The 25,155-nt window shown below is 38.8% G+C and overlaps 1 protein-coding gene across 3 annotated transcripts in view; it reads right to left on the reverse strand.

The window, feature by feature from the left end:
• Positions 1–25,155, reverse strand: part of MACROD2 (mono-ADP ribosylhydrolase 2) — a 1,293,068-nt gene that overhangs the window by 332,284 nt on the left and 935,629 nt on the right. For all 3 annotated transcript variants that reach the window (XM_043544021.1, XM_027828001.3, XM_037896105.2), the window contains exon 8: positions 24,462–24,535. In XM_043544021.1, the coding sequence (XP_043399956.1) occupies positions 24,462–24,535 (74 nt within the window). The remainder of the gene's footprint in view (positions 1–24,461; positions 24,536–25,155) is intronic.

A 25,155-nucleotide genomic window follows, 5' to 3' on the forward strand; every position in this document is an offset into this window, starting at 1 on the left:
AGCAGTCACTTAGGACAGGTTATCTGTTGGAACTTCAGGTTGTCACAGTAAAACATTGTGTCTAGTTGTTATATCCTGGAAAGCTGATCACTATTAGTGATGGTCTCTATATCTATATCGAGGTATTTAAATCACGCTTATTTATTTGAGATCCTCATGTCTGCGCCACAACCATAGCATTTGTATTGCCTTGACACGGTAAAAAAATGAATTGATACATTTTGTTTAAAATAAACAAATAGATCTGCTATGAAGTGGGTTCTAGCCCATGAAAGCTTATGCCCAAATAAATTTGTTAGTCTCTAAGGTGCCACAAGGACTCCTCGTTGTTTTTGCTGATACAGACTAACACGGCTACCCCTCTGAAACATGATTTTATGATATCTTCCACTTCCATTTTCATTTAAATTCAGTTAAAACCCTTTGGTTTTAAACAACCCTTGAGAAATCCTTAAGATAAAAACATTTAAAATAATGGATAATGTGTTTTGGTTCACACTGACACATAATATAGGCCATCTTCACTTGCTTTGGAAAGAGTGTAACATAAAATCCATTACCCCCCCAGCCTTTTTGTTAATCATCACTAATCAGCTGTTGCTTCACAAATCAAATTTCCAGTCCTTGTAGGCATGCAGTGTAATGCTAATATATGGCAACAGAATGTTGATAATAGACCATTGGGTACCACTAGCTGCCCCATTAGCGATATCCAGCTGTCCAGATTTATGCATGAGCAAGAAAAGTTTAAGAAGTTAAGATGAAAAGCAGTTAGATGCCTGTGATCCAAACAAGGACAATACACAGATAATTAGCGTGCGGCAAACTGTCTTTTCTAAACAGAATTACTTTTAAGGTAAAATTTTTATTTCATTCAGCACCATGTGTACTGTATATTTTTCAACTAAAATATTCTGACACCATAAGAGAAGGCAGGTTATTATATTTTCCATCTCCACAAGGCTAAAAGTGAGATTAAATTACTTCAAAGAAAATACAAACCGAATATGTCTAGTTCATGGAAATAGAGTTCCATCAGATGGATTATTATAATTGGATTATTACAGAAGCTAGTTAATAACTAACAAAATAATTGGTTTTCTCTGCTGTGAAGGATGATATATTTTCTTGTCCTAAATGGCACATAATGAGTGTAATAAAGTACTGTGACTCAACTAATCAATCCAGCTTCTATAATCCAAATATTGAACCCAACCACTGACCATGGCACCAAAGGGAGGATGATCCACTGGTTACGGAGCTAGCTTAGCAACCAGGAGGCCCAAGTTCAATTCCTTACTCTGCCACAGACTTCCTGTGTGACTTTGGGCAAGTTACTTAGTCTCTCTGTGCCTCAGTTCCCCATCTGTAAAATGGAGGTAACAGCACTTTCCTACCTCATAGGCGTGTTGTCAGGATAAATACGTTAAAGATGGGGAGATGCTGTGGTAATTTGAGAGTGCCTATGGGCTTCTCTAGACAAACAATTTGTGGCAAGCTGGGGTGCAAATCTACCTTGCACCAGCCTGCCATGCACTAACTGTCCATGTACACCCTACTACTGTGCACTAAAAGTTCCCTGGTGTGCTTTGATCTACTTCCATATCAAATGCATTAAGTAAATCCATTTATTCATGTCTGAATATTGGTGACATAGCACAATTTTTGGAAGTCTTCATGATCCATCACTAACTTTGAGCCCTAAGCAGCTGACCTTCAAGTGATCTGCCACACTCCACCCTCCATCCATCTCTTGCTGGTTGTCCCCTACTACGATGACCCTCACCATTCCTTCCATAATAACTTTCTCATTGTTATTTCCATCTCTACACCTAATGTGACCAAAATACATACATCTGAGTCTGTTGATTTTTGACAGCAGGATCTGCTTCTTTCCAATAATATTTCTAACATAGGTATTTTTTTTCCCATCCAACAGATGTGTAAGAATCATTGCCAGCACCACATTTCAAAAACTTCAGGATTTTTTTTTCTTGTCGCCAGCATTAACTTTAGCAACCATATATCGCTAAGGAAAACATTAGGCTTTTCTTCAGTTACACCTTTGCACATTTTGAGGTGCTATGGTTTTTCCATATTTTGTTAAGCGAGGCCATGGCTGAGCAGGCTATCCCTAATCCTCTTCTGATTTCTTTGGAACAGCCTCCTGGGGTTGGACATATATGATCTCACATAATTATATTCATCTACAGCTTGTCCATTAATCATGGTATCTGCTTGACTCCTGTTTTTGTTAGTCCTGACAACATACATACATTTTGTTTTCGTCAAATTCCGGAAAAGTCCACGTTCCTCACTAACTATTTTTACAGGCTCCAACATTTGTTGCATTGCATCATTGTTTGTAGTAAAGTGTGTGTGTCATCAGTATACCTGAGGTTGTTGAGAGGGGTCTGCCAATGGAAATTCCAGCTCCTTCCACTTTGTCAAAACCTTCCAAGGCTGCCTCACAATGAACTCTGCATATATGATAAAGAGGCTTAGAAACAAAATACACCCTTGTCTCATACCCTGCCCAGTGGAAAACCATTGCTGTTCACACCGTGGTGTATTATTGGAATGAAAAGTGCCCTACAGAACTTATAGTGCAGAGAGAAGGGACCACACGGACAGTGTGTGGCGGGTTAGTGCAAGGTAGGTTTATACCCTAGGTTGCCACAAACTAACTGTTCATCTAAACAAGCCCCTAGACATATAGACTGATACTTCATAGAAAAGATCAGCTATATCTGAGAAGAATTATCTGGATTCCACATATTTCCAACCATAGCAGAATCAGAGTTTTTACTCACTTAGCCTTATCAGTATTCTTATGGTCTTAAGCAGAAGCTGATTGTGTTCTTGGTCGATTTTAAAACAAGGATTTGAAAGCTCATGTGTAGGTGATTTCTAGATGATTCATATGTAATAAGAAGTGGTTTCCTGAACACACGTGAAAGAACAGAAAAATATGAGCATTCAGTCTGAAAATGTTACATGATACATCGTGCCTGTTTATTATCAGCTACAGTTATTTCATTTTGTATTCGCTTCCTAAGGAACAAATCAGTTTAAAGACAAAAAAATAAAAAAATCTCCACTTCCCCTGAAACAACAAGGACTTCTGAGGGTTTATATTTCTCTATTATATGCAGTATGTGGTCAAACAAGTCTTAATTACTTAATGACTGTGGCCAACCCTTATTTAAAGTTGAGAACCATTCAGTTGTTCGGTTCCTACAGCTTACCCCTGCTTAAGTTTCTCATGTCTCTGCATTACTGCCCTATGCCCACAACCAGAAGTGAGAATATTCACAAACACAAGAAAAGCTCCCTTTGTTGTATTTCTGAAAATAGAAACTCCCACAAATTTCATGAGACAGTGCAACATCTTGTTACATTTCTGGACCGAGTCAGAGAAAGAAGAGGTCAAAATAAATTTAAATAAGCATCAAACCAAAGTGCCAAACGTTGAGGTTTGCCCATAGTTATCTTTAAATAAAACACAATATTACTTTAAAAGGAATATTTCTTACACTGAATTTCCTCAAGGTACACAGCTTGGCTGAATGTTCCCATGGCATAAAGCTAAAGTTATATAAGTTTTGATGGCTCCATAAATACTACGGTGCAGAACCTCAGCTGGTGTAAATTGACTTTAGTGGAGCTAGAATGATTTACACCAGCTAAGGAAATAGCTCAATATTTTTAATTACACACACACAAATTAAGAAGACTGTATTGCACCTCAGCTCATTTTAAATTTTCTATAATTAATTATACAGTAAAATGCTCCACCATAAACCACTTTTAGCTCCTTCCTAATCTTTCGCTTCCATCTACTGCTACACAGTTTTCTTAAAGTAATCTCTTCAAATATTTATGAAACGTGCACAGAACTAGTGGCACTGGAGCCTAAGTCTTCTTTTTGTGCCTGATCCTCTTCCCATTGGCGTGAAAAGCAAAAACTCTTGACTTCAGGGAAGCAGAATCGGCTGTTTAACTACAAACTAGTACAACAGGGACAGCAGTAAAAGCTACCACTCACCACCTTGATATCAGCTGTAATATAGATCCTGTCCCTGTCTACTGTTTCATTTTACCTGGGCCAAACAGCTATTATATGACACAACTTCCAGTTACTAACAAAATGGTCTGGATTTTAATCAGTGACCTGGAAGAGAGAGGCTCAATACCCCATGACCAATCCCAGTTTTAGGCCCCCCATCCTCTTACAAAGATTGACACTCTCCTTCATTCAATCCTTCTCTAGTTCTCATTATAAAAGTGAAGACACATTCATTTTAAGCTTTAATACGTTTTTGCGGAAAACAATAATTAGCATACCTCAGTTGCACATTTGGTTGGTTGATTTCTTAAACTAATTGTCAAATTCGTTATTCTGATTTGTGATGAAGAGAAGGGATGAAATCCATAAGTACATGGATTTGTGTCATTTAGTCATTCAAATTTTAAAACATCAGAAGGCTCAGCACATTGCCTTATTCCTACAGAAGCTTACACTTTATCCCCACAGAGATAATTTATTAGGAACTTTATGCTATCATTTCTGAGACCAAACCTCTCTAAATATTTTTGTTAATTCCCATCCACACTCCGGGTATCTAGAATCTGAAAATCTTTAGTTTAAAATACTTTAGTTTAAAATATGAGCCTGCTCAGTATTGTACTTTATTTATTCCAAGACACTTTAAGGCCATTCTGAGAGGTCCCTGACAAAATTTATGGCAATATAATATTATGCCAATTAACTACAGTCAATCAGCTGCTAATACTATTTCTTCATTAATATTGGAAAGCACTGTCCTGCAGTAACATGCCAGAAGAGTAACCAAAAAAGAAAACTGACCCAGTTTTACCACTACTTTATATTTCCTAATATTTTCCTATCAAATTTATGACTTTGCCTGCAGTTTAAATTCACAGATCAAATATGGCCTCTCCACAACGGTCTATTGTTAAGGCACTGGGGTCATCTAGTCCTCAAAACCACATGCTTGACACAGTACTTGCATTTTGATGGAACTTCATAAATTATGATCCTTATCACTTTGTTTTTTGTGCGTTCATTAACTACAGTGCACCTCTTCAGCTAAACCTTTCTAAAGCATTGAGTACAAAATATTCTGAAAAGAAGAAACACCTTCAAATGACTATACTACTTGGGATTATTTGCATGGCTGGCAATTAAATAATCTCAAATGGGGGTTTTGGAGATTAGGTATGGGATACAGGGGTTTTTGCTTCTAGGTCATTAGCCCAGGTCAGTACAGTAGAACCTCAGTTATGAACACCAGAGTTACAAACTGACTGGCCAACCACACACATCATTTGGAACTGAAGTATGCAATCAGGTAGCAGAAACAAAAAAAGAAAACTGTACAGTACTGTGTTAAATGTAAACTACTAAAAAAATTAAGGGAAAGTTTAAAAAAAGGAATGCTTTATTTAAATTATGAGGGTTAAAAGCAACCGTTTTTCTTCTGCATAGTCAAGTTTCAAGGCTGCATTAAGTCAATGTTCAGTTGTAAACTTTTGAAAGTACCATAACGTTTTGTTCAGAGTTACAAACATTTAGAATTATGAACAACCTCCATTCCTGAGGTTTTCGTAACTCTGGGGTTCTACTGTAGTGTCAGAAAGCTGTTAGCAGCTGTTGGATGTTTGGTGGTCTATGTGAAATGAGTTGATTGTCTCAATCCAGAGATCCAAGGGGACAAGTGTCAGAATCAGAAAAAACACCCCAGGAACTGGTATAAACTGAGACCTTTGTTGGCAGTCTCAGCGGCGCTGGCAAGGATTCAATGGGTTTAGAAATTGCACGGTTCTCTCTGCACAGAGGCTGACCTTCCTGATCAGAGTTGAGAGATGCTGGCACCTCTCAGCCCATGCTTTACAGTAGTACTTCTGTGGTAACACAGAGAACGTCAGTACCTAGAGCTGCCAGTGCAGCTCCTTGCAAAAGCTCCCTTTCACAGAGTCTTTTTTTTTAAAATATATACTAAAAGTTCACACTTGCATGAATGACTTACGTTTCAGTTGTCAAAGAAGTGTGTAGGAAACAATTATACATCGCTAAGTGGCAAGACAATCCACATCATAGACTGGGGACAGCAAATTACCTGATAGCATTTAGTGTCCAATTTTGTTTAAATAAAAGTCATTTAGGTTTATAGGTATCACTACAGCAAGTCAAATCAAATCAGGCACACAAATATCAAGTTCTCTCAGTCCTTTCAAAGTCATTTGGTTGATCCCTTCAGCAAGGTCGAAGTCTGAAACCAACTGAAACAAGACATGGAGGGATACACACTTCACTACATACTAATTAGCTTATATCATTTCAACCTTTCTTTGAGCTTATTCCTGTTCACAGTTCCAATTTGCTTTGCCTTGTGGGTACCAAGCTCCTTCCTTAGGGCTCTGGTCTCACCACCTTTAGCAAACCACTCAAACACTGACCTGCACTAGCCAGCCGCATATATTTGTGCCATCATATGGTACAGAAGTACCATACCAACAGAGAATGCATACACATTCCGATCCAGCCTACCTCTCCACGTGAGGTCAAAAGGAAGCAGCTGAGCTCTAAATGGCAGCTGCAGGAAACCACGATGGATCAGAGCATAGTCACACCCCTTTCTGTTTCTTCTCCCCTGCTCCCAACTGCTCAACTTCATGTGCAAGCAGCAGAATGAAACTTACCAGATGAATCAGATTCACACCTCACTGCTTACACGTGAGGCAGAGCAGTGATGACAAAGGGCTAGTCTACACTAGAAGTGCTACAGTGGTGCAGCTGCACCGATGCTGCTGTAGAACGTCTGGTGAAGATGCTCTATGTCGATGGGCAAGAGCTCTCCTGTCGGCATAATAAAACCACATCTGTGAAAGGCGGTAGCTGTGTTGGCAGGAGCAGCTCTCCCACTGACATAGCGCCGTCCACACTGGTGCTTAGATCGGCATAATTTGCCATTTGGGGGTGATTTATTCACATTCCTGAGCGACACAAGTTCTTCCAACATTACCTGGAGTGTAGACACGCCCTAAAAGAAGGGAGAGGAATAGCACAGGGTCAGAAGGCACAAATTCCATAATTACATTTGGAAGGGTGCATTGCAACTTTAGTCAGAGGTCATGATACCTCTGGAAAGTAGTGTGTATAGGGGATACCACCACAACCTTAGTGGTGATGAAAGACTGGAAGGGAGTGGCCTGGGTATATCTGTATACCTAGAGGGGAGAGGAGAAGATCAACATTAGGGACAGAGCTCTGTGGACTTTGTTACTTTGCTTAGGGCCTTATGAAATGTAAGCCTGGACTTCTCTCACCAAATCTACCGCAGATCCACTCTGCAGATAGACTGTCAGGGAGCGAAAAACACGTTAAGATACCTTCTTCAACACCTACCTCTCTCTCTCTCTGCTTAAAACGATTACAGTGCTACAGATAGCAGACATGGAGTCAGCCAACCAACGCAGCCCTGCAGTCTCAGCTGCTCCTGTCTGCTCTGCAGCTGCTGAACAAAGGCAGAGAGCACATACACTGTTGGAAGGCACCGTGCAAGGCATCTTCCTTCTCGGTAGACTTCCTCTTCACCAGTACCCACAAACTAGCAGGGATTTCCCTTTCCTGCCCCTTACACAGCTTTTAAATGTAGGGAGAGGAGAAAAAGGCAGCAGCTGTCAGTGAAGTTAAAAGAAAGAAAGAGGGGACAACAGCCAGGGTGATACATTAAGGAACTCTATGCATGGGGATGCATCTTGTACAATACAACTCTTTAATCACCATGTCAGTCATTGACTAGGCTCAGATGGAGGAAAGAGTATCCGGGCTCCTGGAAGGGAACCACCAAGTGTATCGCTTTCCTCCTCATAATTCACACTGAATCTTTCTCATCTAAATCTAGGGCAGGGGTCAGCAACCTTCAGCACACGGCCCATCAGGGTAATCTGCTGGCGGGCTGCGAGACATTTTGTTTATGTTGACCGTCCGCAGACACGCCTCCCCCCCCCGGCACTTCTCAGTGGCAGCAGTTCGCCGTTCCCAGCCACTGGGAGCTGCAGGGGGCTGTGCCTGCGGACTGTCAATGTAAAAAAAAAAATATATATGTATGTCTTGCAGCCCACCAGTGGATTACCCTGACGGGCTGCGTGCCGGAGGTTGCTGACCTCTGACCTAGAGATTTAAACAGCGTTCCCAGATAAACTGCCTCCAGGCTTGGGACTAAAATGTCTTTCATAGGGTTACCCGGAATGGAAATTAAGACCATCCACCCTTCTCTTGGAAACTCTAATTCACTGAGCTCTCAAGTATTTAAATGATGTATCAACTAGTTAGCTACTTATCTGACTATGCAGAGTACTTATTCCATAATTTCCTAAAAACTTACTGTTCCTCACACCTGCCTACAACTCCTGCCAGTTTGGATAAATGTCCACAATATATTTCTGTAGAACTTCTACAGTAAAACTTACATGCTGGATTGTAACTCAAATACATCTCCCTCTCAAAGATCACTTTCAAAATGTGTCCCCTAGTGTCTTAGGAAGCACACCAATAATACAGACTCTGGCAAAATATACCATATTACAGAAAGTCTATTTTAATTTTAAATATGTGAGAATTCAACCTTTTCATCTAGATACAGTAACTGCACTTACTAACATTGCTACCATTAAAACTGTCAATGCTGCCATTCGTTGTTAGCAATCCTGCCACAAAACTGTATTCCCAGCTGAAATTCAGCACAGTTCTGAGGACTGGGGGGCAGTTCTACGGAATATTACACTTTTGCTGTTAACCTCAATGTTTTTGTATTATGAGACTCTTCCATCAGCATCCTCATTACTAAAATTCATATACTGTGGCTCCATCTTGCCCAGAAACTGTTGTAGCACCCAAAATATACTTTCCCTGTTCTGAAGAGCTTACAGTCTTAAAGAAACTAACTATAATGAGATTCTGTAATGCACAATAAAACTATGTTTAAAATAGCTAGGGTTTTATACAAATACTTTTCAACATGTATTAATCAGATCTTGCATTTCTGTAAGTGAAAGCAGTGTCAAAGTATAAATAATCCATCAAAAAATGTGGGATAGTCTGTGCCTTGACTGCTTGCTAGGAATTGTATTTGTTATGTAAATGTTAGAGAGCTTAATATTGTGCCTGTGGTGGGAGATTTTAGAAGGCACAAAATCCAGTTAGGCAACAGATTCCCACTGTTAGTTAATGGGAGTTGGGCACCCAACTCCCATGTGTGAAATGTTCCCCACAATGATGTTATCTGACAAATCATTGAGGTGACAAAGACATGAAGAAGTCATTAACATGCCAGTAAGAAGTCCCAAAGGAGGATGCTTGTTTACACACGGTAAGGAAGAGGTGATCCTTTGAACTGTGCCAAGTTGTCATAGGATAAACTCCAGAGCAGCCAAGTGTTCTATGATGAGCGTCTTTCTTGTTTTTTAAGCACAAGATTTTGTGTGTTCAACTGAAAAGACTAAACGTGATCACAAGTTCAAAGACTTTTTTTTAAAATGGGCAAAAGGAATTTTACGAGCAATAGTAATTATGTATTGACATCTCACCCAAAGGATAAGATGACAAATATGCGATGGGATAGGGAAGGCATTTTAACGTCTCAGTTTACAAAGCCCAAGAGGACTTTAAACAAAAGGTGAAACTTCCAGAGAAAGATGCTGAAAGTTGCATAGAACACTGTTATAAAGAAGTACAAGGAAATTTCTACCACTGAAGGTTAGTACCTACCATTGTTTCAGACTTATCCTTATCAGTGTTTCAGTTTAGAAATATTCTTCCAACAGTAATTGTATTTTGTTAATTACTCCATTTTGTCTAACAGACTTTGCTTCTATTTCAGATTATTAATTATCATTATTATTTCCATTAAAAATGCCTTAAAAACCCAAGTGAGGTTTGGGATCCCATTGTTCTGGGTGCTATCCAAACAGAATAACAATTCTCCTGCCTTAATGAGTTGATAATCTAAACATAAGACAAGACACAAAAAGTGGCTTTACAAACAATGGTTCCAATTCAGGACAGCATCCCAATTTAGGACAATTCAAGCATAAGCTTAAATTCCAGTAAGTCAATCGAACATAAGCACAGGCTTAAGTGCTTTCCTGAATGAGGGCCAATGAAAAGGGAGAAGTGCAAAGCCATGGGCAAATCTGATGATTACATTATCATTATGCAGTGGCTAATGTACACCAGGATGATTCCTCATTCAACTGAAAAATTATATTGCTTTCTTTTAAACTTTTGCTGAATTTTGTTTTTAATCCGTTGTGATTGTTTCCAGTATGCCCATTTCCTTTTTTTTTTAAACCACTGCTTAATTTTTCAATTTTTCTGTGTGCTAATTCTGTTATTTCAAGGATGGAGGCCTTTGTTATGTTTTTTTTTTCTCTTTTATAAATGTGTTAATGAAGACAACCAGAATTGGATTTAGTGATTGATAATGAGTACAAGTGCTGTCAGGAACTCCAGCAGAATCATAGAATATCAGGGTTGGAAGGGACCTCAGGAGGTCATCTAGTCCGACCCCCTGCTCAAAGCAGGACCAATCCCCAACTAAATCATCCCAGCCAGGGCTTTGTCAAGCCTGATCTTAAAAACCTCAACGGAAGGAGATTCCACCACCTTCCTAGGTAACTCATTCTAGTGCTTCACCACCCTCCTAGTGAAAAAGTTTTTCCTAATATCCAACCTAAACCTCCCCCACTGCAACTTGAGACCATTACTCCTCATTCTGTCATCTGCTACCACTGAGAACAGTCTAGATCCAGAAAGCAACCTGAACTCTGACTTCAGAGGAGGTTGAGTCAGAAGCAAGGTAACAAGCTGAGCACCAGCTGAAAGACAACGGTGGCCCTTCTTCAATAGATACTGGTTGTGGTCAGTGTGGATGTGTGGAGAGTTGTGAGACTCTTTAATTTGATGTTATTTTTTACTTAAAACTCAAATGGAAAAAATAGATTTTCAGACATTTTTCTTTGGTCAATGTGCAGATATAGATCCAAATTTCACCAACATTTTAGGGGTATTTAGATGGATGGTCCTGATTTGTGCCAATTACTACTTTCTAGAAAAGAAGAATTCCATATATGATCTTAAGAGGAATTATCTGTTTGTTTGTTTGTTTATTATTAATACCAGGAAAACAAAGAGGCAACTAAACCATCTGACAAACAATTTGACTTAAAGTCTCAACAGCCAGGTGATAGACCATTAAGCTGTGCCCGCTGTATTATTTTAATGTACTGTTTTGTATTTAATTATTACTCAAATATTATCCATTGTAACCTGGGAAACAATCATTCTCACACTCCCATGGATTCTCACTGTCAATGCTCCCCACATTTACAAAATTCATCTCACTGGCACTGTCATTTCATATCTGATGGACAGACACATTTTTCACCTCTCAGGACATTGTATGTTACTGAACCTATAAAATGTGTCCAGTAACATCTCAGCTATTAAATGTCAGAATCCTCCATCTTAAACTGTATATCAAGATGCCAAAGCCTGGCAGCAAGGAATCCTTTTTTTTTTTTCCCCTTATAAGGAAGGCACTTTGGCTCTCAGAATCCACAGCAGTTCATTCCATGAAATTTGATTGTGCCCTGCTCTTGGTGACTAATGTACTCAGATACTATAGTGATAGGTGGTAGTATAAAACCATAAGATAAATAGGCAGTGTAAAACCCTAACAAAAATCTTTCCATCCTAGTTAGCTTGTACTGCAGAGACTCAGTAGCTTGTTCTTTTTGTAGTATGGGTTAAAGGTTGTATAGCAATGCAGTTGTTTGTTGTATTATTGTACCCTACCCTGACACAAAGGACATGCTGTCTTTTGCAAACTGTAGGGAGTTGAATCGGACATCCACATAGGAGAAAACAGTTTTGCTGCTTCGAAACAGCTTCTTTATCCATCAGATCACAATTCCTCTACTATCTAGAGAATCAGAGAAATTAAATAAGGAAAATACCCGCTGCGTCGTCTAGTCCAGCTCCCTGCCATCATAGAACATTTTCTAGTGCTTTATCCTTAAAAGTTCAAAGTAATGAGCCTTCCACCAGTTCCTACTCTGGAAGATTTTCCAGATATCACACTCTTTTTCCCTTTCTTAATTTTATCCCATTTCTGCCACCTTTGTAGATTAATTGATGTAAATACATAGTGTGAGCAATCATACACTTTTAGACATTCATCTTGTCCTCCTACTTAGCTGTCATCTACCCCAAAAATATTTAATTCATTTAAACGTTAATTCTGAATCACTGAAGTCAATGAGAGTTTTGCCACTTCAATAGCAATATGGTAGAGCCTTAAAGTTTAATCCTTCAGCCTCTAACCATTTTGTTCTCTGAACTGCTATCAATTTGTTAACTTTCTCATAATGAGGTGCGCAGGATAGAATGCAGTATTTTAGGCATGCATCTCACTAAAACAATCATATCTCCCTGTGTCCAAATTATTTTTCAGTTAATTCTATTTTGTTGCACATTTTATTGTAAGTAGAAACAGGGCAAAGCAGCTCAGATAACAGAAAACCTACAATCTGAACCTTGATAGAACTCAGATGAACCCTTCTGAGATGTCTGCTTTTATTTCATGAACCTTTAAAATTCCAGCTTTGGACAAAGACTAGAAACATAAATACTGGAATAAAAAAGGACTTTCTCTTCACATTTTGGGCCCAACTGGAAGAAATACCAGAAATCAATCTTGTTAAGTAACTATGTTATTGCAACAGTTCCAGTCCAAATTGTCAGACAACCTGTTATACACTGCTGCTTACATAATCACAAAGTACAACAGCTTAAAGTCTTTTTACTTGAAAATGTTTTGGCACACACTATCACAATATCTGGGCACCTCAGACTATAAAACTCAATAGAACAAACCATAAAAAAAACTCCAAAAGCCCTCAAACAATAATTTTATAAGGTTGGTTATATGATGTACTTATTTAAGACTACAATTTCCTGTTATAATGCCTTTCAGTTGTAAGAATAAAATATACCTTAGTAAATTTCTATTATTAGGTAGTTAGCTAGTGTAAACATAAGAGCCCAAGCAGACAACTGCCTTATGTTTGTGGCACTAATTAGCAATAGCAGAGTTACAGAAGTAATTATTTATGTAATGAATGTTATGTAATGCCCTAACAGCATCCTAGTGCAAGAGGCTCACTGATTTCAGGTAACGAGTTTCAGCTGGCCTGACTAGCATCCCCCCCCAACTCACTATTGTCATAAACTGTATCCAAAAGGGGAATATAATGGATCATTGGAAGACTAATAACTCACTGATCGTTAATATTTTTTCATGATGTACATATGTGGTGTATATTAAGATTCATTGATATATGCTGGAATTATGACTAAAACGTGTTATACAAGGCATTATCAGGGAGTTGGAAAACAGGTCTTCCCCAGACAAAGGAATATATAGGTGTTCTCTGACTACCCCAGTCATCAGGCAGAAGAAGCAGTGAAGGTCTATTTAATTATTAGGTTAAAAAAAAGCTATCAAGCTAACAAGCAGGGGAGAAGACAGCTTGGGATCTACACTCTAGCAGTAAAGAGAAACTTTATCTGGGCTATAAAAACAGAGGATCTGAACTTCTATGATAAGCAAAGGAATCAACTCATTGTATACAATATTACTATATTATAAAAGTATCAAGTGAGGTTTTTATATGAAAGCTTCTGATACACTGGTGATTAATATCATTGTGAATTGTATGTATTAACATTAGGACTTAAGTATAATATCAGTATGTATATGTAACAGTCTGACCAAACAAAGAGAGAAACAGGTTTTACCCAGACAGGAGGGAACTCAGTTAACTACTGGTCTTCAAAGAAATTAAGCATGATGCGAGCAAACATAATGGAAGTTCCCTTTATATAGAAATCAACAGGGGATAGGAAGACCACAGGAAGGGAAAAACAGCAGGAGGCCATCCTACTTCTTGAAACAAGATCATTGCACTTTGGAAGAGAAGCGAGGACAGAAGCCATCTTTGGCATTCATCACTAGACAGGACACAAGGGGCCAGAGCTCTTGCAAGCTGAAAAAGATGGGGCCTTCAGCCAAGGAGAGTTTGAAGTCTCCAGTAACTGAATATAAGTGAGAAATCTGTTTAGGAAACCATATTTTCACCTAGGAAGACAAGGGAAGTCAGTCCCTTGTGCTTCTGTGAAAGGGACTGACTGAATGAGGATCGGCTATAGCTGGAAAGAAGAATGACTGGTGAGGGAAACCATCTTGAACAAAGCATGTACTTTGCTGGATTAAGTTTTAGACTTTTAGATGTTTGCTTTTACTTTTATTTGCTTGAAACTCTACTTTTATTTGGCATCAGTCAACCTCCGTCCTATTTGTTTTATTTTTACTATAAACCGACTCAGACCTTTGTTTGCAGAAAGGGTGTGTTTATCTAGTTAGGATAACAAGCTGTGATGTGCTTTTCTCTCTTTAAAGGAGTAAACAAATCTTAATATCTCTCAATGGTCCAAGAGAGGGCTAGAGATTTTGGAACACTTGTTTTTTTTGGAAATTCGGGCCTGGGAATGTGTTGCAGTCATCTTGCCAGGTGTAAGCAGAGTATTGCTGGGAGGTAAGAAGCAAATTGCTGGATTCAGAATAGCTGAATCAGAGGTGCTTAACACCCAGACACTCAGTTCAAGCTTGTATGCTGGCGGGGAGCATCCAGACAAGAGAACCACAGCAACAGAGTATTTTGAAGCACTAAGAGTTACAGGGCAGGCTGTGACACAACCCCTCACTGGTCTAGGTTGCACCCCAGAATGTGACAAGTACGTTGACTGTATACAACACTTTACAAAGAGGTATTGACTGATTTTCTACATACGCAAGACCTAAGAGAATAGGTTTTCCCATGGCACCAACAAATTTTACCTCGGAATTTTCTTTAAAAATACAGGAAACCATTTTTTTCTCCTCCTACAATGTTTTACTTGGGTCAGAATGATTAATATACAGCATTTTCACCAGTACTTTACTTGTAATGAAAGAGGGGCTGGGGCTCAAGCTATTTTTTTACTTTCATAAGTGACATGGCAAGCCCATAGGTGCCGGGGCTATGAACAGCCAAACCTAGAGGTGCTGAGGCTTCGCCCTGGCACAAATTAAGCACTGATTTTCACTTAAGTACATTCTATGCTAGGAATGAGATTAGGTAATGTGGGACAAGCTCAGCAAGTCTGAGCTCTAATCTATCCTCCTAAGAGGATGTCTTCCATCCTTTTTCTTTTAATGGCTCTATCAAAGTATATATAGAAGAAGTAACAAAAGCTTTCTTAGTTTAATAAACTAGCATTCTTAATGAATGAAGGCTTTGTCAGCTCTGCTTTATCAGCCTCTCACCTGAACAACAGCCTGAAGATCACATACGGAAGTTTTATTCCCAGAATGGCTTTACTTATTTCAGAATATGACTTGTCTGTCAGGATGATAGTATTTTTGGTTTGGGAATTGCACTGAATCTCTGAGACCAGGCTGAGAGGAACTACACAGAGTGAGTAAATTGTTTTAATTTTGTACAAGTTGAAAATCCCCTTTTCTTCCCCCCTCAACGTTAGCTAGATGACAGTGGCATGATGGCTGATTTTCATTTCAATCAGACGAGCATATGATTAACACATAATTAGAATGCAGAAATAGAAAGATCATTTTTAACCTACCCAGGAGAATAGCGTGTCTCTTTTAAAAAAAAATATTAATTAATGATCCTGACATACAAAAACTACCAAAATAGCCATCTGAATTCATTTGCTATACTTTTGGAGTTGTCAGTGTTTTCATTATAAATCCATATATTCAGAGGTTTATTTCATAGTAATTGTATATGACTTCAGGCTCAAAACTGGGCACAAAAGATCTCAGCTTAGGCAGAAATATATATATTTTTACATATCTACAAACAAAAGAGTTCAGCTGACAGCTTTAAAACTACAGAAATACGCACCAACCAAGGAAACAAAAACATTACCATATTAGGGGGGAGTTGCTTGAATTAATTTAATGCTTAAAAGCTTTTCTTTCATAAATGAAATGCTACTAGGTAGCTACTCCACTCCTTTGGGTATTTAAAGGGAGTGGACTATATAAATGTGACTACTATGGCTAGGAAAATAAATCTGATAAGCTGAAAAGGAAAACGCCTCACTGTATGTGTAAGTCCCAAGCAAAATTCTCATGTCCATCTGCACTCAGTATGTAAAGGTAAATATGAGATCCGTCGTCCCAAGCTACCGCTTCAACCAGCTGTCTTTGGAGAGTGGGGAGCCAAGGCTATATTGCTGAAATCACTAAAGAGAACAGAGGGATCAGCCAACCATAGCACAAGAATAGTTTGAACTGGGTTGCTTAGCTGCCTTCATTTTCTCTGGAGGCAGGGGCGCCTCCAACTGATTTGCTGACCAGGGAGCTGCCCCTTTAAATAGTGAGCGGCATGAAGAGAGGAGAGCTGTTCTTCTCTCCTCTGCCTCATACCTCCTAGGAAGCCACTTGCCTCTTCCACAGGCAGTTGGATAAACACTGAATTTTTAGGGCAAGCTCTGCTAGGAGCTGGTCTGACCTGCAGAGCCTGATTGCTGCTGCAACAATGGGCCAGTTCCTGCATATGGAGACAGAAGGAGGAAAAAACAGAGCTGAGAACCCAGGGCACCAGGGAAATTATGGACTTTGAGGGCAAAAACAGAGCTGGAGGACAACAGAAAAATCCAAAAAGGCCACAGGGCAAGTGGGAGAAGAAGAGTGGGAATAAAAAAATGTGGAGGGGAGAATGCACTGGAGCAGTATATTGAAATGGATCTGGGGGTTCAACCAGGACAGGAAGTTTTGGGGATCAAAGCAGGACATTGTGATGCCCGAGGTCTTGAACCTAGACCTGTCAGTGCCAAGACAGCTGTTGCATGCTGGCTGCCACCTGATGCCTGCTGAAACTCATAACTCATGTATATCTGCAGCCACCACCACTTCAAGAAGCAGGCAAACTTAAGTGCCATCAGTTCTCCCTGCGGGTAAGGCAGGGTCCAGCCAAGGACCAAGAATATGGCTGTCATGCAGGAAAGGCAGCTTTATTTCAGCTGTGTTAGTGGTGAAGGACGTCACTGTGACTGATAGAGCACGACGTGTGTGTAGGTGTATGCACAAACAGAGGCTTTTCAAAGTTGGCCACTGATTTGAACGTTAACATTCTACATCATAGAATCATAGAATATCAGAGTTGGAAGGGACCTCAGGAGGTCATCTAGTCCAACCCCCTGCTCAAAGCAGGACCAATCCCCAAAGCAGGATCAATCAAACGTTACTGAGTCAGGATAAAGTTGATATACAAAGAATCTGGCTAAAGATTCTGGCTTGCTGGCTGGGGAGACCTCCTCTTCTAAGCACACTAAAAAAGGTGACCTAATTTCTAAATATCTCTCCTCTTTTTGGCACTTCTCTTCTGTAGGCACGTGGTGTGAAAGCTTTTCCATTACATGGACACTCCATATTTTACTATACCACAGTTTCATAGGAGGAGTCACATTTTTCCAACAACATGGAATACAAAGTCTAGCTGCTAACAGTAAAAAAAAAAAAAAAAATTATCATGCTTTATCTGAGATACCACTCTTGAAAACTTTGGCCTGGATGAAATCCTGGCCCCACCATAGTCAAAGACAAAACTTTCATTGAGTTGAATGAGTCCAGGATTTCATCCATCCTGTTATGCTGCAAATCCCACGTCCCATGTTCCATCCCCACTAAAAAATTGTTCGCCTGCTAGCTAAAACATATGGAGCCAAATCTTACCCACTAAAGGCTACAAAAATCTATTGAAGTAGTAATCCCAGCAAAGAATCAGGAACATATTGACTTATTTTCTATGAATGCATTATTCATCCACATCAGTTGTTGTTCTGATGGAATGGGTGGCAGATACACGTTGCAGATTTTTATTTTCCTAATTGGGTGCATACTAGAAGTTGTAACGTTTTGGGCAAGTAAAAGAAAAAACCTCTACTATTGAATGTAAGTCCTTTTTTGAGCAGCGAAAAGGTCCTGAGGCTTTTCATGTCAGTGACATAAGGCATCACCCACATTGGGAGGTTTTTTTTTTTTCCTTTTGTGATACATAATGTGATTCTGAAATAAAAGTGACAAACATTTTTTAACATTGCATATGTTCAAAGATCTCTGCCAAGAAAAAAAAAAGAAACAAACTACTGGCATCAGGAGCTAAAAGTACCACAGTTCCTTTGTGATATATAATGGGGCAATGTCTCTGACCTTGTCAAATTAGCACAGAAAGACGCATTCTGAACTGTTTAAGGGGCTTAATGTGCATTTCTTAAATTAATTTCTAGAGAATAATTTCCTACAGGATGGAACCCAATTCTATTCTGTGCTCTGAAGAATTCTGTTAAACCTTTAGAGGTTTATGAAATATGAAAACGTAGTTTGCTAAAGCGAGAGCCTACGTGGTCTGCAGAAAATTAACCCAGTACTGCTGATTACTACTATTCTTCTGAGTTTGCTATAAGGGATTTCTATGCTTACAATATAGTACCAGTTACTAAGTGCTAAACTAGATTTGCCCTCTGGCTGCAAGTCAGCAGATATAGGTGTAAAACATGGCTAGAAATTAGTTTGACTTAGAGCTACATTTCAAGACTAGAGTAGAGCTGTGTGTAAAGTACAACTAAATATAAATTGTTGCTTATTGTATAGTTTTCCCTGGTGAGCACAATGTAGTTAAGTTTTAGACTGCAATACAGTGATGGTGGGTGCCCTGCCTGCCAGGTGTAAATTACTTCTGCAATTCTGAATTTTATATTTAGTGTTCAGTCAATCAGGCTGTCTCTGTAAGGTTTTTTTTTTTTTTTTGTAACAATTAACCTCAGAAAGTGGCTAGCTCAATTTGCATGATGATGAGACATTCATCCAAGAGACACTGAAGTTAAACATGCTAGTAAGTTTTTATGCAAACACCTGAGGGTTGGGCACAACAATGGACTTGGGTAAGAAAACCTTTTATTAAATGCAAATCAGTTTTCCAGTAAACACTGCCACAGAAAAACTGATAAGGATCTACTGTGAAATACAAGGAGATGCACCAGCAAGGAAATATTTTCAATGACTCCAGGTTGAACAGGAATACATTTACTAAATTCTGAATCAAACTGACACAGTTAAAATCTTCATTATTGCATCAAAAGGGAGAAAATACTACATGATGGTAGAGAGGGGTCAGTGGGGACGGCTGCCTCCCCTTTCAGGAACATGACAGTTTTTCAGGGATACAACAGTTTTCTGTACTGTGCTGTATTACTAAGTTTAGCGCCTTGCTTCTGTCATAGTGAGTAGACTATCACTCTGTTTTTATATCCTCCTATAACTTTTATTTTGCGATGTACTCTGCATTTTGTACTCCAGGCCCCAAAGTACCTGAGATTTTATTTAAGGTAACTGGAACTGAATATTGTTCAATTGGGGTAACCACTGCTGGACATCTTGGAGAGAAGAGAAAAGGAATTTGACTTTCAGAGGATGACAAGTCAAGAATAGACATATGTACACTTGATTAAGTGCAAAATAGACTGTGGTCCCCTCCTCCTGCTCCCCAACAATAGTGAAACAAGAGAGCTGGCATTGATTAGTGAGAGCAAAGGAACAGCCAAACAATCTGAAAGGTGTCAGGCTAGCTGTAACAGGGTGTCAAGGTTCTTCTCTCTTTATTCACCCTGCTGGAAGGAGATACTGACTAATTTATGCAGCCTCATTGTGGCAGGTGTGCTTCTGGTGTGGAGTTAGGAGTGGCACTAGTTAAAGAGATCTGGTCTCTACAGTGGAGAAGTCTCTGCAAGGAAGCCCTAAGAACAGCCAAGCTTAGGGAGAAAGCTTAGGCTGAAGTTTGTTATTGTTGAAATTACCAACAAAACCATACCCAAAGAAGAGGGTAAGGGTTGACTAAATACAGTAGGCCACATCCTCAGCTGGTGTAAACTGAAGTCAACTGAGCTTTGCCAATTTCCACTGGCTGACTATGTCTGGAGTACAAGAGAACTCTTGGTGTGTGGGAAAGGAAACCAGATAATGTACTCTCTTCATATGATGATGATGAGACAGTCTTTCCATTCCACTAGTTTCTCTGGAGGATACTGAACAGCAGGTACTAAAGACACACCTTTTTAAAATCAGCCAGTCCACATAATTAGCATCCAAGAGTTTTAAAATAGCTATCAGAGGAGCTCGCTGGACCATAGATATTGATTTTCAATAAATCTTGGAATACTGGTGAAGTTCCAGAAGACTGGAACAAAGTGCCAATATTTAAAAGGGTAAATGGGATGACCCATGTAATTATAGGCCTGACAGTCTGACATTGATCCTGGGCAAGATAATGGAGCAGCTGACTTGAGGAAGAGGACTTGATCAATACAGAATTAAAGGAGGGTAATATAATTAATGCCAAGCGACTTGGGTTTATAGAAAATAGATCCTATCAAACTAACTTGATGCCTTTTTTATTGAAACAACAAGTTTGGTTGAGAAAGGTAATATTGTTGATGTAATGTAGTTCGACGACTGTAAAGCATTTTACTTGGTACCGCACAACATTTTGATTAAAAAATTAGAATGATGTAAAATTAATACGGCACACGTTAAATAGATTAAAAGCAGATGAACTGATAGGTGTCAAAATTTAATCTTAAACGGGAAGTCATGATCGAGTGTTTGTATTTCCAGTGCGCTCCCAAAGGGCTCAGGTTCTTGGCCCTATGCTATTTAACATTTTTATCAATGACCTGGAAGAAAATATAAAATTATCATTGATAAAGTTTGCAGATGACACAAAAATTGAGGGAGTGGTAAATAATGTAAAGGACAGGACACTGACACAGAGGAACCTGGATCGCTTGCCAAACTTTGCACAAACAGTATACATTTTGATATAGCTAAATGCAAATGTAACATCTAGGAAAAAAGAATATAGGCCATAATTACAGGATGGGGGCTGTATCCTGGAAAGCAGTGACTCTGAAAAATATTTGGGGTTGCTGGTGGATAGTTAGCTTAACATGAGCTCCAGTGTCCAAAAGGGCAAATGAGAGCCTTGGAAGTATAAACAGGGCAATTTCAAGTGGTAGTAATGAGATTATTTTACCTCTGCATTTGGCACTGGTTTGACCACTATTGGAATACTGTTTCTGGTTGAAAATTTTGAAAAATTGGAGAGGCTTCAAAGAAAAACCATGGGATTGATTAAAGGGTTAGGAAGCATGCCTTATAGTGATAGACTCAAAGAGCTCAATCTATTTAGCTCAACAAAGTGAAAGTAAACAATTATAGTCTGAAAGAACTGACATGGGGAACAAATATTTAAAAATGGGCTCTTCAATCTAGCACAGAAAGGCATAATATTTCCCTGGGTGGATACTGAAGCAAGACAAATTGAGACAGGAAACAAGGCATAATTTTTTTACATTAAGAGTAATTAACCATTGAAACATCTTACCAAGGGGCATGGCGGATTCTCCATCAATGGCAATTTTTAAATCAGTATTGGATGTTCTTCTAACAGACATTATGCAGGGAATTATTTGGGGGAAATTCTATGGCCTATGCTATCCAGGAAGACAGACTAGATGATCACAATGGTCCCTTCTGGCCTTGGAATTTATGACTCTACAAACTGGTTCCCAAATGTCAAAGGTTTTCTTCTCACTTTTATGCAAAGAATGATTATGGAAAACCATACAACTTATATGAAAAAAAATTATTTTCTAAAACACTAGTTAGACCTGTTCAGTGATTACTCACTGATGGCCCGCAGTGGGGTTTCTGCTACTGGTATAGTTTCACACACAAATCAGATCTTCAGCCGAATGAAGCACCCCTCCTTTCGGCCAGAAATTAACAAACGGCCCAAGTGATTACTTCTGAAGCGTTGCATTCACTGTTACACAATAATCTAGCATTCATCATGCTTTCAAATGCGTCACACTGAAGACTTAGATTTGATGTGCTCCTAAGCACCAGGGAACACAACAATATAATAGGGAGGTGCTGTACAGGGGACCCAAGACAGACACAGTGACACAACTGGACCTCCAGTCCATCCTTAGAAGCAGTGATGATGTAAACACATGATTTTTTTTTAAAACATTTGTACTGTGGCGGCACCCAGTGGCCCCAGTCAGGATGCGGGTTCCATTTCACTAGGTGGTACACAAAAATATGGGAAGCTACAGTCCTGCAAGTAAAGGGGTGGGGGATCTGCAGGCTGGAAGGCTCAGAATTAGAAAGAACTGGTTTAGAGAAGGCAAGAAAAGGAGATAGCAAGTGCCTATTCCCAATGTTAATGATTATTTACACCAATATATGCAGTCTGCAAACTACATGCCACTTTACAAACAGATTGAGTCACATTCCTTTCCCTTAAGTGTTTACAACTCAAGTAAAACACACAGAAAGATAAGCACTCCCAATGCGATCCATGACTTCTGAACTCATAACAAGGCCTCCATTCAAGGCAGAGGCGGGGGTTTCTAACAGCCTGGGGAGGACATTATATCAAGTTAATTGAGGGAGCTAGAAAAGGGCTGGGGCAGCACACTGAGCCAGAGAGAAGTAGGAAGAAGGAGACAGAGAAGAAGCCAACAGGACACAGGAAAGGTTCAAATATAGGTCAGGCAAGGGACAGACATAAGGGAGGGTACAGATAACATCCAGGGAAATAGATATTCTTTGTGTCTTAAAAACAATAGCCCAAGCCATAGAGCAAGATGAGAAAATGGCTTTTGTCTAAAGAACCCTTGCCCATCTGTTTTACTCTAATTTGCAGTCTACTTTGCCAAAAGAAGTCAGGCTCCCTGAAGCACCATTAAAATAAAAATGATTAGGAAGGGAATTGAAGCAGATAGTACACACGAGTTGTGAGACACACAGATTTAGTTCTGGAAAATGAAAGGTTGTTTGTTTGGTTTTTTCGATTTGCGGTAAAAAAGCACGAAATTGAAATAGGATCAGGCAAAACACTGAAAATGCATAGGGCTGACTGGAATATTTTCAGTTTCTACCATTACATCTGTTTTAGGATTTAATAAACCAGATACAAGTAGCCCAGACTTTCAAAAATACAAGCATAAAGTTAGACTCCTAAGGCAAAGTGTAGACACCTAAAAAAATGGCCAGATTTTCAAAAGGGCTGAGCATCGAGAACTCCTATTGACTTCACCGCTGGAGTCTTGAAGACCCGTGGAACTCTGGAGAGTCAGGCCAGTTTTTTAGGGACTTTAATATGGACTTCAGAGCATAACTTTGGTCATCCATTTTAAAAAAACCTCAGCATACAATTTTTGCATTCAACTCTAAAGTTGCTGAAAATAACTTGCTCAATTTATCACTTAATATCCCTGAACAATCTTGGTAAACAGAACCCCAAATATACATTTCCAAGCTGAAATATCATATAGATGATTATTTAGGAAACCATTCTAACCTGAGCTATGCAAAATTAAACATTTTGTGAGAAAAGTATTAAACAACACTAGACACTTGGAAATCTGCTGGCTGTCAAAATATGGAAACAGGCACGTCTTAAATTTAAGACATCATGATTATTTTATTCATTCAGTCACTTTTTTTCTGCTCATTTCTCCAGTTCAGTGCCACTTAACATATTCCATCAGAGTTAAGAAGAAAAAAAGAAGAAAAGAGAAACAGAACAGGAGGTATGGAAAGCACTCTGTTGAAAGCATTTTGTTTCATAAAAAAAAATAACCATCATGACAGTGTAGTTGTGGAAGTAGTTCAGGTCTGTTAATGTTTGACGTAAGTGTGAAATTTTAAGTAAGAAGACAGTTTCCAATGAAAAGTAATACTATAATAAAGTGAAAGGAACCTAAAATTAATAAACTCAGAGATTATTTTCATCATAAAGCTCTTTGGAATAAACCAGCTCCTAAAAAACTACTGTCCCTGGTAGCTGTTCCATTGAAGCCCATTATATACATTCCCTTTACAGGATTTTCTTCATTATTATATGAAAACTTTGTCTCTCAGGGACAACTTTACACAGAGGATGCTTTACTTTGCGTAGGAGCGTCACAATGCACAGTACAATGCACAGGAAATGCACGGTATTGTTTCAAATAGAATATATTTCCTTTTAGCCTCCGTATAGCTTATTAAATATGATAATACTCCTGGTATATACAGTCCAAACTACCACTGATGTTACGCACCTGCTTTGTTGTATTTTACATAGTCCTAATTTCAAAGGATCAATTACATATTTATTGATATGCTCTTTCACAATTTTGGGTCAAACTAAGTAATCCTGAAATCTGATCAGGAAAGTTTTCTTTCATTACATACCTCATTGTGATTCTTGTTCAACCATTCCTTAACAGTGGTAAGGGCAATAACAGCAGCAGGCTCATTTGGAAAACCTGAACAAAGAGTGGAAATAAAAAGAAGAAAGAGGTAAGTTGTGCGTGTATAAAAACATACGAAAAATATAAAAGATCTGATAATGTCAGGTGCGACAATGTTTTTTTATCTGCAGGAGCTGGGGATTATAGTTGGTAAAAGTTTTCCAAATTTAAATTTTTCTATAAAGTTCTTTATCAACATTTTGAGTTTAAAGAAGGATGATTTGCAGTTTTTTAATGAAAATACCATCCCTTTTTTATTCCAGGCATATACATAGTCAATTTTTTTGGAATTTTGAAGTGTTAAATTAAAAAAAAAACATGGCAAGTTTTTTTACCCATATTTTGATCAACTCTATGTGGCAAAACTCTGTTATTCAAGAGTGGTAGAGTACAGGTCATACCACAGAATTGGAAATAAAACCTTTATATCACACAAACATGTATTATGTTTATGCTTCATAACATATAGAAAAACTATTTTAGAAATATCTTAAGAGTTTTTAAAAATCTACTTTTTTTAAAATCTAGTTGCCTGTAAAACCATGAGTCCAACTCTGAGAGCCTCATAAGGAGGAAAACAAATGAAATTGTGGGTTGAATGTGACTGAGATGTCAGAAGTGCTAGACAGAAACAC

The sequence above is a fragment of the Chelonia mydas genome, chromosome 3 (genome assembly GCF_015237465.2).
Source record: "Chelonia mydas isolate rCheMyd1 chromosome 3, rCheMyd1.pri.v2, whole genome shotgun sequence".
Taxonomy (NCBI): domain Eukaryota; kingdom Metazoa; phylum Chordata; order Testudines; family Cheloniidae; genus Chelonia; species Chelonia mydas.